This window comes from Notothenia rossii, assembly GCF_949606895.1.
Source record: "Notothenia rossii genome assembly, chromosome: 9".
In the NCBI taxonomy this organism is placed as follows: Eukaryota; Metazoa; Chordata; class Actinopteri; order Perciformes; family Nototheniidae; genus Notothenia; species Notothenia rossii.
Window position 1 is genome coordinate 10,295,432 of NC_136907.1, and position 17,584 is coordinate 10,313,015.

Below are 17,584 nucleotides of genomic sequence, written 5' to 3' on the forward strand. Positions count from 1 at the left end.
GTGTTGACGACATTTTTTGACATTAAAAAAATTACCAGTAAAAGTAGTTTTGATACCAGGCCCTACAAATCATCTCCTCCACACACGTTATATCAACATTCGTGATTTATTTAGTGTCAGAACTCTGCAGCAACATTTCAGCTTATCATTTTAAAAACAAACATTAAAACAAAAATATATATAATTAGTTACAGTGTTCAAACTTCATCATACAAAAAAAAGAGTGCAGAGTCTTGCATGGAGAGTGAGTTGGGACCAAAAGAGCGGACATGTTCGTCTGTTTTAAAGAGCGCTGTGTAACCCATGGATACCAGCAGGGTAATGGATGACCAGAGCTGAGAGTCAGTGTTTGCTCTTCTTTGCTTTCTTATGGGAGCGATGTGGCGACCGCGACCTGGTCTTCCGGTCTGGAGATGGTGATCGGGAACGCTTAGACCATTTGGGAGACCTTGTCCTGTTTAAAAAGGATTGAAAGTTAACAGACTGACGTTATGGATGAATGCATCGGCTCCACAAATAAATCTCTTGGCACTTGCTTTAAAGGAGAGATGCTCCTCGACTTTCGGGCGTGGTCGTCTGGATCTCGACTCCTTCCCCGTCTCCTGACGCCCTCTACACTTCGTTTGCTCCGATCTCTGTCCCTCCTGTCATCCTTCGACCTGTCTTTGGGCTTTGATGTCAGTCTCTCGTTTTTGTCTTCATCTTTTTCAAACTCCTATAGTAGACACGGTGAAACATCCCAATGAAGTCAGATCAAAGGCTTTTATTGTTTTTGTCTGTTAAGATGCAAAATACGACACAACTGGCTTGTAATTCGCCAATCAATTACTAATTCAACTAAAACATAGTGCAGGTTCTCCACAAGGGGGAGCTGTTTAGTTTGTGCGACCCATTTAACACATGCTCACCTACAGAAAAGAAAGATATCAGCATTAACACTTACAGGCTGGGTAACAGTTTTTTTGACACAAACAAAACAATAATTCAAGCAGTGTAACTGAAATACTACAACCACAAAAGTATTTGTATATCAAATACTCACCCTGGGTTAACTATAATTCATAACAAAAACTAATCACAAAAAATGTAGAAAATTATTTTGAATTGAGGGAAATGGTGGGCTTATCTAAAAGAAAATATGTTTCCAAGAGTTTTAACTGGAAATGTGTGAGCGGCGGAAATGCATGTGTTTTGTAAGTAGTGAGCATTCTTCTGGGAGATGAAACTTTTTGAAGATGTTTGTTGATTAAGTTTTGCTGTTGATCAAAGCCCCAATTTACCTTTTTTCATGAATAATTTTCTGTATCTTTGGGTACATGCAATGATATAAACGTTCTACAAAGTACCACAGGGTTAGTGATTGAAAATGGGTTTCTTGTGGGTAAAATATTCTGAAAATACTCAAAAGAATCGGTTTATAGTAAAAGAAAAAACTTGGAAAACACATTAGGACACAAACAGCAGCTGAAGCTAGACGCTCCCTCTCAGTTGGTGCAGATCTAAAATGGCTTGCTCCCTGGCTTTGCAGTTTCACTTTGGGCGTGTCTGTAACACTGTTTTTTTTACCGTGCCAACTGACTAATTTCACAGTCTAATTTTAATGTACTAATAGCAAGCACTTTTGTAAATGTTGCCCCATGCTATTCTTGATTAAAGAAATGTTTCTATTACACGTCAGTCATGGTTTTTATTTTTGCTTAAGAGACTATTAAATGAAGTTCAGTGCAAGTTCTTTCAGGAAGACTGGTTCCCACGCTCTCCCTCACTCACTCGCCCCTTTTCTCAATAAAGCAAAGGCGCGACTTACCTCAGCTAAACCAATCGGCTGCGTCTTATTCCCAACAGCCAATCACAGCACACCTGGCAAAACATTTAAATCTGCTTTTTCTCTCCCCTGACAGCATCGTTCAGGAGAATTGATGCAACCCTCCTCCACCTCCAGTTTTTCAGATCCAAGGCAGGATAGCCCAGAAGAACCCTCATTACTCCGGATTTTCTATTTTCCCTTAGTATTCACCACCACCAGTGTCTAGACCCTGGGGGGTTTCTCTTTCTAGTCGGCTTCTCCTCCCCCTTAATTCATCACAGTATGATGGGGTCTAATCTCAAACGCTATTGTGCATACGGCAATACAAATGTTAACTACAAACTAAGTCTCTCCAGATTGAACTGAAGAGTAGAGTTCACCTTCTGAAGCAGTTTGTTCCTGTAGTGCTCCACCTGCTGCTGTATGCTCATTCCCGACTTCCTCGGCCTCTTTCCACACTCGAGCTCATCTTGGATCTTCATTACCTTCACCTGTGGCAAGACACATCCAATCAGTTCTGTATATTTATTTACCATGGGTCTAACAACAGGAAATTATTAAAGAGGACAAATACATTTTTTTATATAAACGGTAATACTGTATTCCTCTCCCTTTTAAAATCAAGTTTTCGTGAATGTGGACTTGCCTCCAGCTCTCTCAACCGTTTCCTTTTGCTCTCGGACATTTGAAAACTTTTGAGGGAGCTCTGGAAATCTGCATTGTCATATTTGGACGAACCGCCGCCGTCATCACTGCTGTCGCTCTCAGAGTCGTCATCACCATCCTGCGAGTTGGCACTGTCACCAGGAGGGGAGGGAGAATTATTCATTTTTAAACCGGGTTTGTGGAATATGCCTCTCGTAGATGTAGCCAGATGCAACGATGCGAACCACGGGAACCTTACCTTACTTTCATCACTTCATTCGCACTGGTTTTCTCCACCACCATGTCCCACTTGGAGCCAAGCATGACTAAGAAAGAAAGGAGTAAAGTGAGCAGGAACACAGAGGGAAGGATTGATATGATAAGCATATATTGACCTGTGTTACCTTGGGAAAACGTCCCGGAGTCAACCGTCTTCTCCCATTTCGACAAAGGCACGCCGGAGAGGGGAACACTGCCCTCCTCCACTGAGCAAAACAAGAGACAGCTGGGTCAGGACAGCTATTTCATGAAGTTGGAAAATCCTGTGCTTGCATCCCACTGCAGCTACAGACCACAAGCCATGGATTGATCGTGTATTGATCTTAAGACACTTGAGAGGCCATTGATAACGGGAACAGGAGACGGTGGACTTCTGGTTAAGAGACGTGCTTTTCATTTGTGGTGGACTCACATGGCATGCCATCAATGTCGTCAATGGCAACTCCCAAGGGGACACCGTCAATGTCGTCAACAGGGACCCCGTCCAGAGGGTCCCAGCCTAAGGGGCAGCCGTCGAGGTCATCCTCAGGCGCTCTGAGAGGCAACCCGTCTATGAGCGCGCTGTCCAATGGCGCGCCATCGAGGTAAGAGGATACTTCCTGCGAGGAGACAGATAAGTGCACATCAGAGCTGCAACTAACGATTACTTTCAGAATAGATTCATCTGCCAATTATTGTGTTGACTAATCACTGAGGGTAGAAAGTGGGATCAATGAGTAGATAAATATTCAGCTGACCTCCACCACTGGCTCCATCGTCTCCTCTACAGCTTTGGCGAAGCCCAGAAAGATGTTTTGAAGGTGGATTAGAAACGGCTCGGGGTATATGGTCCAGTCCTCCCATGCTCTAAAACAACACGAGACCTTTTGCTGCGGGGATAGGGAGGAAAAGGGTTTTTATGTTGTTCTGTTTAAAGTTTAAATGCGAGGCAAATGAAACACGTGGTTACCTTAAACTGCTCTGCCTGCAGCCTGGCTTGTATGTTTTTATGCGCTGCATTAAGGTCTCCAAATATTTGTGTAAGCTTTGTTTCAAAACTGAAAAAAAAACAGAGGCAGAGATACGTTAGACGGTCACATGAAGAACAAATACAAAATAAAACAAGTGTTAAAGCTGATTTAGGGGAAACATCTCTTACTATTTACGATAATATGATGCACCGGGCACTTTGGCACATGAGTTGTGCAAGATGTCTGACACTAGATATAGTCTGGCAATCTGTGGGAATGAGGAAGACTGATGTGAGTGACACACTTTACGAACACATTCAGTGACATTTCGATTACACAAGGGAGGCAAACTAGCCTTCTTCTGAGGGGGCGTCTGAAGCAAGGAGAAAGACTGAGTGATGTGTCCCACGACTTCCTCTGCTGCGTCTGCCCTCTGAAGACAGAACTGCATGGTGTTGGCGATATCTTCTCTGTTGGGAGTGAGCGCTTTTAGCAAAGTCTCCAACCTCTGCCTGTGCCTGAATCGTAAAGAATAACAAAGGATTACATTTCAATTCAACTTAAGTCATGTACGGATGGAGATGTCATTATGCCTCCACTTACTCTGCTCTGAGCTGCCCTTTCTTCACCTCTTCCTCAGGGGGAGCTTCCTCCTCTGCCTCGGCACTATCTTCACCGGTCTGAGAGTAGTTGTTCAGGATAGGGGGTCTCCACATGGAGCCCCCCCGAAACATACGGAAATCTGCAGTCCTCCATTCTGTCGGGGTCTGTCCCTGTGGAGAAGATAAAGGTCAGAAACATAGAAACTCATATACGAATACACCCACATTTCCTTTTCATGGACTTGTGTTTCAAATCAGAATAGCTATTTCCCATAAAATGAGATTAGCATTTAAATGATTGAACCGTTTGAAGTTCTCCCAGATAAATCTTTTAGAAACAAGGCTAAGGAGTACAAAAACAGACCTGGAGGATGGAGAATAGTTTCCAGCGATAGTACACATGATTCTGGCTTTTGTTTTCAAAAAGGAACCTGAGAAAAAAAAAAAAAACAGCAAATTAAGATTATACCCTTTAAGATAACATTTTAGACCAAGTGCAGCAAAGCACTCACCTGTAGTCTGGATTGTTTTTCTCTTTGTTCATGATAACAGCTTCAAACACAGGGCCTTCACGCACCACAAACTCTATCATCCTGTGAATGAGGAATAATAGATTCCTGTGGGGGAAATAAGAGAGCATCAGACCGGGGAGTGCACTCAGTTCAAACCTGAAATCTCCTCTCTACACTCAAACAGTGTCGTTTGAAGTCATAGCATTCACTATTTTACAAGACGACAGCCTGTGGGACATTCAGCTGTAGAACATGGTTCATATTGTTTATAGTTATATTTCAAGGTGATAACGCAATCATTTTTTACTAGACATCTAGAGGACTACGAAAAAATATGAGACATGAGTCACAATCAACATTTTAATATTAGCCATTTTACCTTGATTGTTGAGAGGATTCCTACAAAATCACATTGCAATTTTGTGGCCATTTTTTATATTCAGTATTTAATAAAACTGTCTCAACTTCAAAATTCATGCACGGTTGCCGTTTAGTTGGACGTAGGATATTTTCTTGAGATGCATGGGTCTCAAAATGTATACTATTCAGGATCAGGGTGAAAACATTCCTGGCTGCAGTTATGAAAAAAAAAAGTTACTGTGTTGGTGCTTTAAGCCTGAGAGTATGTTCATGCTGTGTTACCTGATTATTTGTAACATTGCAATTAAGTCTTCTTATTATTCAGTACTATACAGTATCTTAAATCAGAACTTTGTTTGATTTATGGCACTAGCATGAATCTGCATTGTGAGTTAACATTACATCTATCTGCCTTCTAGCTGTATCCGTCTGCAGTGTCTCAGCCTACCAATGGGAAAGCCAGGGATCAAAGTTGTTCGTAAGCTAAAAGACATCAACACTATGACTGGAACAACATGAATAATCGGAGGTAATTGAGCACTGGGCTAAAAGAGAAAATGAAGTGGCTATAAAAACATACTAAGTGCATTTACTGTAGGTAAATCTGAGGCCATGGGGACCTTTGGCTTCAACAACAAAAGCCCTCAAGTCTTTAGTTGCGGATTTCAAAATGTCCACTGATGTTTTGCTATGCAACAAGACCTGGGGTTGTTAACCATGTTCTAGCGTGAGATTTTCTTGACAGCTCTTAGGACTGGAACTTCCTTCCTGACACAATCTGTAAGGGTCCTGTAACACTGTGTTAGAACAGCTGATCGGTCGTAGAAAGAAGAGTGTCTGTACCTTTCTGTCGGGATAACCACTTTGACTACGGCTTCGGACAGAGTCTGTTTGTGAAGTCAAACGGTGAAAATATTAAAAAGTGAGTACTTGTACAGATGAAACACTGCAGGATACATACAGCATAGAAAACGACGATAGCATTCATAGTCGGTGAAATGTCTGTGAAAATGTAAGCTGATTTCTCTCACAGTCAAACAGATTAATTTGAATTAGGGCTTTTCTATACACCTGCATCGTGTGATATGGCACTTCTCGGACAGTGTGATTAACTAGATGAATAAACAAACATGCAACTTAAGAATTGCTCCCAACTTTTAATAATTAATGATGAGAAGTTACAGATTAGTTTCCAAGACATTGAGAAATGACACTGAATGATAAAGCAGGGCAGTTGTAAAAGCTTGTATTTTAATTTAGTATTAAAGATGGAGTCTGTGATTCTAATCAATTAGCTTAGTGAAACACACATTACTGAAATAAAACATGCAGACACCCAGGAGAACAAAGAGATGTTTACCTTGTCCATCTCTCCTTTGGACATGCCCAGCGGCTTGGTGAAGTCGTTGCGGAAGCGGTCCCTCGGCTGAGCGTTGAAAGGCAGACCAGATGGGGGGGGCGGCGTGGCCCTCACCCCCACCGGTGTGTAGAGAGGCTGAGGTGGAATACGAGCTGGTTTACCCCATCCCAGCTTCATTTCAAACCCCATAATGACTTTACCTATAAATCAAAACATAATCAGTCGGAGTGGAACAGGACGACATGATAAAAGCTACGGGGGAAAGGTTATTATCTGCCAGTGCAGCCTGTAAATCAAACCTATTTTTACCATCGAGTGAAGCCAAGGCTCTCTCTGCATCTTTGCGGGTCATGTAAGCCACGAAGGCTCTGTTGGAGGTCCGGCAGCGCTCCTCGTCTGTTCGGGGCCACATTATCTTCACACTGGCCAGAGGACCATACTTACCGAACTCTTTGCAGAGAATTTCCTCGTTCATCTGAAAGAACAGAACAATGTAATGGTGGGTAAAGTAAATGTATCAATGCTGAACCAATCAAAGTCAGTGCGCTACTTTACCTTTGGGCTAATGCAGCCGATGTAGAGGTTAGTGGTGGTTGGCACTGTAAGGTCATCATATAATACTGTAGGGAAAAAGCTGAGGTCAGCATGTTTTGTCACTTTATGTCACTTATAAAACTTTAAGAGAAGGCTTTTCTTACCCGATCGTCCAGATAATGGTATATCCAGATTTCCTCCACATCCTCCTCCTCCTCCCCCATCAGGGTCATTGGTCTTCTTTTTATGTCTCTCCTCACGCTCTTCTTGAATTCTGCATTTTTTCAAATAAGTTTAGGTATGCCAGAAATGTATCAACTTATCGGAAACACCTTTGAAAAAGACTTACAGTTTAAGCTCTTCTTTGAAGAGTTCAAGATTACTCTTCTTCTTTTCGTCTGACTTTCTTTTTTGTGTCTGTTAATCAAAAAAGGAAGCCACTGTGATTATCATATCACAACTGACTGCTTCAAAGTTTGAGGTGTTGAGATAATGTAAAAAGTAAGTTTACATCCATACTTAATTCAGTAAATGATTCTATAACATGAACATCAAAGCAACAACTTACAGCTTTCTTGCTCTCAGCGGATGATACATGCTGGGGGAAGGGGACAAAATTCGAAGCGGGTCGATAAAGCTCACTTTTCTTGACCTCGGTTGCCTTCTCCTCTGCAAAAATAAAACAAAGCAATCTCTGAACATGGAATCTCCAACAAGTGTGCAAACTATAATTCATTCAATTGTGTTGGTCAGCAGGATATCAGAGAAGCTTCCTGTATAATTAGGAGATTGGACTTGAATACTTGAAACTAGTGATTGAGACCATAAACTCGCAAGGTTTTACTGAGCTAATCAAGTTAGATGTCTGGTCATTTTTTGTAAACTTCTAAACAATCAGACATGTTTTAAAAGGTCACATGTCATGCTTTTCCGGTTATTACCCGTCCCCTTGTGTGTTATGAAGATTTTTCTGCATGTAAACGGTCTGCAGAGTTAAAACCCCTCAAAGTACACCCTGTAGTGAGTAAAGCTCTAACACACAATTCCTGTCTGTGCTGCCCCAGAACGCCTCGTTGGGGATTTCTCTTTTTCCATTGTTTGCTTCCTGGGTACACTGACGTGCCCAAATGGACCAATCCATGGAGCCGTTACGTTAAGTCCTTCCTCAAACGCACACACTCAATATTTTCTCAGCTGCAGCTCCGCCGATTTCTCCTTCCTGAGACGGCGGGACGTGGCGAGGCTGTGAGTCTGTGTGTGAGCACACACACAAACTCCCAGCCAGGCTGCGGGTGTATGTGTGTGTGCTCGGGCTGGTTTCGGGTTGGGTTTTGCTGTGTCTCGCAGACGGCCACTGGGCTCACAGGGAGGGGGGGTCAGGAGCGCCAACAAGCCGTTTAGGACGGAGAGTGAATACACATACTATACAGAGATGCTGTATGAGAAACCAATGTGAGTTTGGAACATTGCACGATATAAATCTATTCTAGTAGACCTCAACAATGGAATTATGATCAGTAGAAATGGCCAGGACATGGGACCTTTAAACTAAACGTGATAGTGGACTACTGACTACAGGTCCCCAAAGTAAATACATTTATTTAACCTTTCAAAAAAAGATATGGGCCCTGAAAAAGTCAGCATGATATTCTTTAATTGCTACTTTCAGGTATCTTAATGCTAGATCGAATAGTCAGGAACTCCTACTGTGTGCTAACCTTTAGTTGCATTCACGATTCCTCCATGGACAAACGTTTTCCCTCCACCTTTCTTGTTGCTTTCAAACGAAGCCAAGAATTCTTCAAAAACCTCTGCTGCTTTTTCTTCCTCCTGGAAACGTTACATACACAAAAACATCATTTCCGTCCAATGGTTCATAATTTATCAAATTAAATATGAAATAATCGTTGAATACAATGCCTTTTCACAGGCAATATGTGTATCCTCAAAATACGAAATAGGGCTAATTAGTTCAACAATTTATCCAAATTTGATTAATATGCAACACAAGTGCAATATTTCAGACACAGGAGGCGCATTATACATTGTCCTGGCCGGCAATTTGTATTGTACGGATGACATTATTCCTTGCTTGGTCAAATGTTCACAAAGAAATCAAACCATGTTCATTTTGATTTATTTTCCAATGAAAAAAGGATGATTCCCTCTTATTATATCGCAACTGCAATCCTATCACATTTGCAATATCCAAATAATCGCAATTTTTTGAATTTTTTCCCAGATCGTTTAGCCCTGCTACGAAATGCTGTTCTCTAGATTCACAAAGCTCTATGCCTAAATCAGATCCAAAATCACAAGATCCCGATTTACCTTTTTCTTGAGCTCCTTTTGGTCTTTCTTTGAGAGTGTTTTGATCGGAGTGACAGGTTTTCCCTTTCTATCAGCCATGCTTGACCTGGAAAAAATAACAATATGAAGAACAAATGAATACAATCATTAAGTAATTCATTGATAAGATTTCAAAAATGACTAACAACTGCTGACAAACTTACAAATCTCGATTATATCTGACAGAATCCCCTTACCTATTTGTATTAACTGCCTGGCTTTTGGTAGTTAAAAGTAGGGCTTTAATTCATTCAAAGGACTCTAATCCTGTTATCTTTATCCTTGTCTCAAACATGAAGGACATCCTCTATGATTATGTGCACAAACTGTTCATCACTTTCAGGGTCAGTGGAGAGTCCGGCAGTGGCTCAGTCATTAGGGAATTGGCCTGGGAGCTGTAGGGTCGCCGGTTCAAGTCCCCGACCAGACCTACAAATGGAGTGTGGACTGCTACTTGGACAGGTCCCAGTTCACCTCCTGCCCTGCCGTGGTGCCCTTGAACAAGGCACCGGATATCCCCCTTCCCCCCTCACTCCCATTGCTCCCTGGGCGCTGTACAATAGCTGCCCACTGCTCCTAGTACTTGACTCCTGGTACTAGGATGGGTTGAAAGCTGAGAACACATGTGTGCTCTGCACGTGTGACCATTAAAGAGGGTTTCATCCCTCCCAATATTATTAAACAGCACAAAGTGTGTTTTGTTTACTTATGTGTATCATGATGTATTTATGGTCAGATAAAAGATACAAGTCATGTGTAAGGAAAATAAGCAAGAGGAGTTACCAAAACTACAACTTTACACATTTGAACACAAAGCTATATCTAGCAGTATGCAGACCCCATGCACACTGCAAGCTGTATAACATATCACAACACTTTCACAACAAGTGAGCTGCAAGCAAGCACATTGAATTCAGTATATACATACAGCTACCTGGTTCAACGTGATAACACCATTCAACAAAGGCTCGAGATGTCCTCTCATGCAGAGGTAAAGCACACGTTGTTTTTGGTCGGCTTTTTACACAAACGGTGTTTAAAAGGCCTGGACTGACTATGAGCTATCACTTTGCTAACGTTAGCTACACCACTGTTTAGCTTAGCTCACTGTCTCTGGACTCAAGTGACATGATAACCCACCGTTAACCTTTGCATGCTGAATACAGGTTATGCATCTTCGTCGAGAATTATCCTGATAATATCACGACCCATAAAGATGCAGAAATCTTTATCTTAACATCTGCTAACTGTGGATGTCATGCAGCTTCTCTGAGCTAACGCTTGCTAACATAACAGTCTAATATTGTCTTCTGTTACGCCACAAAGCACCGACTCTCCGTACACATTGCATGCACATAGCGTATATAGCGCATATAGCGTAGCTAAAACAGTAACTTACAATGTGTGTCATGCTATTGCTTCACCATTTTTGGCTTGCGACGACTATTTCTATCACAACATGAAGCAGTGGAGAGACATCCGGCTGGAGCTGAGTGAGGAGGACGCTGCTCGGTACTGCACGGTAATAATAAATTGAGTCTGTCTGCTACATATTCATGACCAGGACTTTCTCTCATTATCATACACTACTGTAGTCAAAACAGGTGGAAGAAGTATTCAGATCTTGTACTTAAGTCAAAGTAGAAGTACCAGATTGTAGAAATACTCTGTTACAAGTAAGCGTCCTGCATTGCAAATTCTACTCAAGTAAAAGTTGAAAAGTATTAGCATCAAAATATACATTAAGTACCAAAAGTAAAAGTACTCTTTAGAATAATATATTATATATTTTGATTATAATTATTAATGCATAATGCATCAACGCTTAAGATGTAGGGGAGAGTGGGGTAAATTGAGCCATTTTTTAGTTATGCTGTCCTCTATAGTCCAGCAGCAAGTCCTCAAAAAAGGCTTTAGTTTTCGAGATACCCCTACCCGAGGGAGAACAAATGACAACAATGATTTTTTCTTTAGGGTCTCCCATTCATGAAATTGATTGTTGTCAAGTTTTATTTCGGGGGAAAAAAGGGTTTTTGGGTTGTTCTTTAGAACTACCCCAATCCCTGAAAAAGAGCCAAATTAGACCAGGCCGAATGTGGGAAAGGTGACTAAAAAGCCCATAACTTGAGAATGACCTATCTTATCCTCTTTAGATTTGCCGATGTATGAACCAGGAGGCTGTCCTACATCTCCAAATAGTCAGAAAATTATTTAACTAAAAAAATACTGAATTATAGTCCTGTACACTTAGCTTTAGTTTAGACGGAAATTGTACTTTTTGGTGATAGGAACATAGGACTCAATCCCTTTTCTCTCCTTTATCAGAAAAACAGAAATCCCTAAAATATATACCATTACTGAATTGTCTACGGTGCTATTGAACACTAACCAGTAGTTGTATGGAAATATCTGGTGCAGTTCTATTGCATATGAGATTTCTTTAAACATAGGCCTACCTCTTCTCTGATACAATCAAATTCCGAATGGGGGATAAGTGGCAAAAACCCGGAAGTAAGTTAGCATTTTTAGCACTTCCGGTTCCTTCGTCAAAAAGCAATGCATTTTTTCCATAGGGTTTTGGAAAATAGCTCGAAATAAGGTCTGTGGTTGACAAAAATTTAAGAGGTAAATCACGTTTTGTTCTACGACATTAAATACATCGGCAGTGACCCCACTGGTGATTTTTGAAGAGTTTACGTGTCTGAAAAACGATGGTTGTTACCGAGTGGCTGAATAGGACTACAGAAATTGTCGAGGCCGTTGTACGTCATTACGCCTAACACGTAAACTCCCGCTAAATTTGTTTTCCCCTGTGTTCTGCTTGAAAGCAAGTACATGCCTATCTTTAGTATCTGTATATCTATATCTGACCATTAGAATCTGTATTTTTGAAATTGTCGTTTTTAACACCGTAGTTTTACAAATTATAGAATAATTAATTACCAGTGTTTTCCAATTTTACTCGGCAGTTCGTTTCGTTAGCTAACGTTAGCTAAAGCTAGCGCTACTAGTTAGCTACGCAATGGTTTGTTGCTTTGGTCCGGGTTGCGGCCACAGGTCTTCGTATGAAACGTGCTTGTTCTATCGTTTCCCGGCCAATGTTTTCCAAAGGAGAGTCTGGATTCGTACCATGAGATAAGCTGACGTTACATTTTTGTCCATGTCACGGTGAAATGTAAATGATGGGTAGTGACTGTATCGCCGTTTTAGAGATGGCGCTGCTGAAAAGACCGCAACATAAGTAAAGATAATGAATAAATCCTATTAAAACCTTTGTGGCTTATATGATAAGTCTAATTAGTACAAGCAGCATAACGTTTCACCATGTAACTAAAGATTGTAGTCAGGGAAATCAGTTTGACATATTGAACTAATAACAAATCACCTTTGGCTGGCAGAGAACTCTCTGCTCCATAGCTTCTCTTGGACGTAAAATCACATATATTTTGTATATATAATAACTTATATTTTGTTTTTCTTGTTATGCTGCTGCAACACAAACATTTCCCAAATTGGGAGCAATACAGTAATATCTTATCTTAATTAATTAAGAAATATAACTATTATAATTAGTGTAGCAGCTGACACCTATTTTCAATATGGATTCATCTACCATTTATTTCTTTAGTTCAATTTTGATCTATAAAAATGTCAAAATATTGAAAATGTTCACGAGACTTATCAAAGTGCAAGGTTATATCTTTAGATGTTTTGTTTTAGCCTAGGTACTGTATGTCTTAATGCTCTTATATGTGACGGGGTGACTTCCATGAAACTAATATTTTATATCTTCCCAACCAGTGTTTCCCCTAGGATGGAGTCATAGCAGCGGTGCTAAGGCACGTGGGCCCAGCATAATGTGAGCGCAGAGCGCGTGGAATTTTTTAGTGTGTGCGCGTGCGAAGTGCGTCCCGCCAATTTGCTTCTATGTGTCAGCACCATAGACTGGTCAGCACAAGAAAGGCTCTTGAGGCCTAGTACCAGGGCCGGTTCTAGACAATTTGCTGCCCTAGGTGAGATTTTAGGCGACATTTTATGTGTAAAGAATAAATGAAAAATCTCTAGAAAAGACAAATACACTGCAAAAACAGAAACTTATTGACATAGGTAATGGACGTCAAAATGGCTTCAAATGTCTTCAGTATTGTATGAACATGTTTGAATTGGAGGGTGGACGTCACATCCTCTAGGGGGGTCCGGGGGTATGTCCTCTCGGGAAGATTTTTTTTGAACAATTTACAGTAAAATGCTTCAATCTGGTGCACTTTGAGCACACAATTACTAGAGACCTGATCTAGGGGGCACAACTCTAAAACGCCCATATGAAAAACATCGGTTTACATTTTAATAATAAAATAAGTATGTGAACATAACCAGTAACCTACCATAGCCAATAACAAATAAATATAGCTTATTTTATTTTTGTTGTTCATTCATATCTTATTTTAAGTAGTTAACATTTATTTATTTATGCATATTTTTGTATCTCTTCAACTTTAAACAATATTTTTGGTTAACTGTCCTATAGTATACATTGGAATGATTTCAAACCTGTTTTTATTTATCCTAATAATTATAAAGGAGTGCCTTGGAAATATTTGTTTAAATAATTTGTGGTCAAAACGTTTGAGACCCACTGAGATAACTTAGACTAAAATTAACTATCTAAATACTCAGAGAGTCCTTTACCTCACTGAGCCTCTCAGTCTGACAGGAGAGCTCTCCTCCACCCTGGTTGTAGAAACATCTACTTCTTATATCCGTTAGCGCAGCTAGCACCAGATTCTAATAACAACAGCGCCGGTACCGGTGTGCCCTTGCTCGCTCTCTCGCTCCCACGCTCGCACTTTGGCTGTGAGCTGCGTGCGCCTGATAAGCCAACATCCCCCACTTTCATCACTTACAGCTCCCATCATGCAGGGCAAATGAAAAGTGTAACCGGGGTGAAAAGGGTGTTACATTTACTTAATTATGAATGTTGTTACATCAAGGCCGAACATTTGGATGAGCGCCAACGGTCAAAAATGTTTTTTCCCTCCCAGAGCTACCAGCGCAGCGCCCCCCAGATCTGGCGCCCTAGGCGACCGCCTGTGTCGCCTATGCCAGTAACACAAATACTACAAATCCACATAAAAAACAATCAAAAATGAAATAGTAGCTATTGCAGTCGCTTTACCGCACCGTTGTGACAAAAAGGGAGCTGAGCCAGAAGGCAAAGCTCTCTGTCTACAGGGCCCTTTTCGTTCCTACCCTCACCTACGGTCATGAAGGATGGGTCATGACCGAAAGAACGAGATCGCGGGTACAAGCGGCCGAGATGGGTTTTCTCCGCAGGGTGGCTGGTGTCTCCCTTAGGGATAAGGTGAGAAGTTCGGTCATCCGGGAGGGACTCGGAGTTGAACCGCTCCTCCTTCGCGTCGAAAGGAGCCAGTTGAGGTGGTTCGGGCACCTAGTTAGTTAGTCAGGTGGAGGGATTATATCTCTTCGCTGGCCTGGGAGCGCCTTGGGATCCCCCAGTCAGAGCTGGTTGATGTGGCCGGGGAAAATAAAGTTTGGGGCTCTCTGCTGGAATTGCTACCTCCGCGACCCGACCACGGATAAGCGGGAAAAGATGGATGGATGGATAATAATAATAATAATACATTGTATTTGTAAAGCACCTTTCATTGCTAAAAGCAATCCCAAAGTGCTACAGGAGGCGTAAGAAACAAACAAAATAAACAAAAGTTTAATCAAAGGCTTTTTTTAAAAGAAAGGTTTTTAGGCCTTTCTTAACGGCATCAGTGGTCTGGGGAGTCCTCAGGTGGTCTGGGAGGGAATTCCACAGGTGAGGAGCAGATGCACATCCTAGCGGAACCGTTCTGTACGTATTGGAGCTTCTGAAGGCTCCCGCTAGGAGTCCCGATGAGAGCGTTGTAATAGTCAAGCCTTGAGGAAACGAAGGCTGTTGTTCAGCATCTGACAGGAGTTCTGCAATGTTCCTGAGGTGGTAGTAGGAAGTATTGCACAGGGGTTTGATGTGGGTGTCAAAGTTCAGATGTCAGTCAAATCTTACACCCAGGTTGGTAACTGATGCAGAGAGGGGTATGTTTTGGCCAGAAAAGGTGATGGGGGATGACTGGACCTGGTTTGGTGTGCCAACTAAAATAGCCTCTGTTTTGGAGCTATTTGGCTGCAGGAAGTTTTGTTGCATCCAAGCCTTTATCTCCTCAATGCAGGTGTTAAAGGATTTTTGATGGGAACGGTGATGATGATGGTGACAGTGAGGATGCATGTGGGATAGAGTCTGTCTTTATATAGCTGCGTGTCATCAGCGTAGCAATGGAATGATATTCCATGCTGGCTGATGACACGGCCAAGGGGCAGAGTGTACAGGGTGAACAGAGTGGGCCCGAGGACCGACCCTTGAGGGACACCACGGGTGACAGGGTGTGTCTGGGACCTCGCACCTCCCAAGGAGACGTACTCTGTTCTTCCAGACAGGTAGGACTGGAACCAGCTCAGGGCGAAGTCAGAGAGTCCGATGGTGTATTGGAGGTGCTGAAGGAGGATGTTATGGTCGACAGTGTCGAATGCTGCAGTCAGATCCAGGAGGATGAGGAGAGATGGGGAACCAGGTTCAGCCGCCATCAGCAGGTCGTTTGTGACCCTTACCAGAGCTGTTTCAGTGCTGTGGGCGGAACGGAAACCAGACTGGAATTTCTCAAATACCTCATTCACACCATCGGTGTTTCAGGGCCGGTTCGGAGCTGGAGCTTGAAAAGCACCGGGTTTTCCTGATCACACCGCAGCGGAGCAGCCTCTTAGCTCCGGAATCCGGTTAGTTTCAAGCACCAAAAAATGGTCCTGCTAGAGCAAAAGCCCCGCATACGTCACGCTTACGTTGAGGCGGGGGCAAGGGCAGGGGCGGGATCAACTCCTGAACAACAACAAAAAGCCGGTGTTTTATCCAGTTTGTACACAACGATGGAGCAACTTAACAAGCAGCAGTGGTCCACTGAAGAGATCAGCTGCCTACTGGGAATCTGGTCTTCTGAAGAGGTACAGAGGAAGCTGGAGCACAATCGGCCATTGTTGTTGTTGTCGGAGTTAGCTGTGAGGGGTTTTCGCACGGTTTGGCTTTATGAAGCAGGCACGCAAACGGTTACGTCATGACGCAAACGATGACGCAATGACGCAGCACCAGTCTGACTCTGGGCAGTGTGAAAAGAGCCGTAGCTAAACCGAAGAACCGGTTTTGAACCTGAAAAGCTCTAGCACGGAGCTTGAACCGGAGTTGCGTTGGTGTGAATCAGGTAACAGAGGCCGTTTACATGTATAACTGTCTACCAGCATGTCATGCTGGCTGTGTTCCAGTGTGCCACTGGCTGTGGCACAACAAGTAGTTTGTACAGAATAGGAAAGACAACAGCATTCACCAAACTCAAGACCCATCTCAGCGAGCTCAAAGATCTGGCCCATTTTGGACTCTCTGCCAGCTTGGAAGAGTCTTTGCCAGTTGCAAGAGAATTTGCACTTCTGCTATATGGAGAAAAGGAAATTGGACTGATGTGCACTAACTTGGATGAACTGAGGTTCATAGTTGCATCAACAACAGATGCAGCCTCGGAAAATCTGCCACCAACAGAGGATGCATTTCAACAACATGTACAAAGAGTAATGTTTCAGACAGCGATATGGTGTCACAGCCGAACCCAAACCCTTATTATGGAGTCCTGTTGGCAGGGAGTGGATTGTCAGAGATGGGGCCATTCAACCAGTGCTATTTACAAAACCCCCAGCACCTACAGAAGTGAGAGACATTACTCACTTGTATTGCAAAGATGCAAAGTGTGGAGAGAGTGGAAAGTGCCAGTGCCTCTGTTGGCCTTCCCTGGACGGAGTTCTGCACCTGCTGTGCAGAATGTCAAAATGTGTCCCCTAACGTTTCTGAGGAACCTGACATTTAACATTATATTCTAGTATCTATATGCTTGACCTCTCACAGAAATATTTGATGAATTGTATACTGTACTTTGAATTTAGGTTCCAGTTTCAATAAAACCTGTACTATTTACACCTATGTTTTAGAGGCCTGCCATTTAGAACTAATACGCTTAATTGTATTGGGTTACTCTTATTCTGACTATTTGGTGATGTAGTTCAGCCACCTGGTATTTCCCTCTCCACATATAATGACCATCAGA

The 17,584-nt window shown here is 42.3% G+C and overlaps 1 protein-coding gene across 1 annotated transcript; it reads right to left on the reverse strand.

Moving 5' to 3' along the window:
* Positions 1-87: 87 nt before the first annotated feature.
* Positions 88-11,880, reverse strand: LOC307019187 (U2 snRNP-associated SURP motif-containing protein). Its single transcript, XM_079649855.1, has 24 exons — positions 11,788-11,880; positions 9,381-9,465; positions 8,768-8,879; positions 7,618-7,718; positions 7,399-7,466; positions 7,214-7,323; positions 7,071-7,135; positions 6,825-6,990; positions 6,516-6,715; positions 5,999-6,042; positions 4,796-4,900; positions 4,648-4,714; positions 4,285-4,454; positions 4,037-4,199; positions 3,870-3,949; positions 3,681-3,768; positions 3,469-3,600; positions 3,144-3,330; positions 2,857-2,937; positions 2,712-2,778; positions 2,454-2,604; positions 2,188-2,298; positions 537-715; positions 88-454 (listed from the first exon to the last, which is right to left on the reverse strand). Exons 1-24 carry the CDS (start codon positions 11,844-11,846, stop codon positions 343-345), a joined length of 2,703 nt encoding a protein of 900 aa, XP_079505981.1. The 5' UTR covers positions 11,847-11,880; the 3' UTR covers positions 88-342.
* Positions 11,881-17,584: the final 5,704 nt, after the last annotated feature.

Bases quoted from the DNA above. Each gene is read 5' to 3' on its own strand.
- LOC307019187 (XM_079649855.1), bottom strand. From the start codon at position 11,846: ATGTTTAAAGAAATCTCATATGCAATAGAACTGCACCAGATATTTCCA. The intron at 9,466-11,787 runs GTTAGTGTTCAA...TATTTTTTCCAG, and splicing joins ATATTTCCATACAACTACTG to GTCAAGCATGGCTGATAGAA. The intron at 6,716-6,824 runs GTAAAAATAGGT...TTTGATTTATAG, and splicing joins AGCCTTGGCTTCACTCGATG to GTAAAGTCATTATGGGGTTT.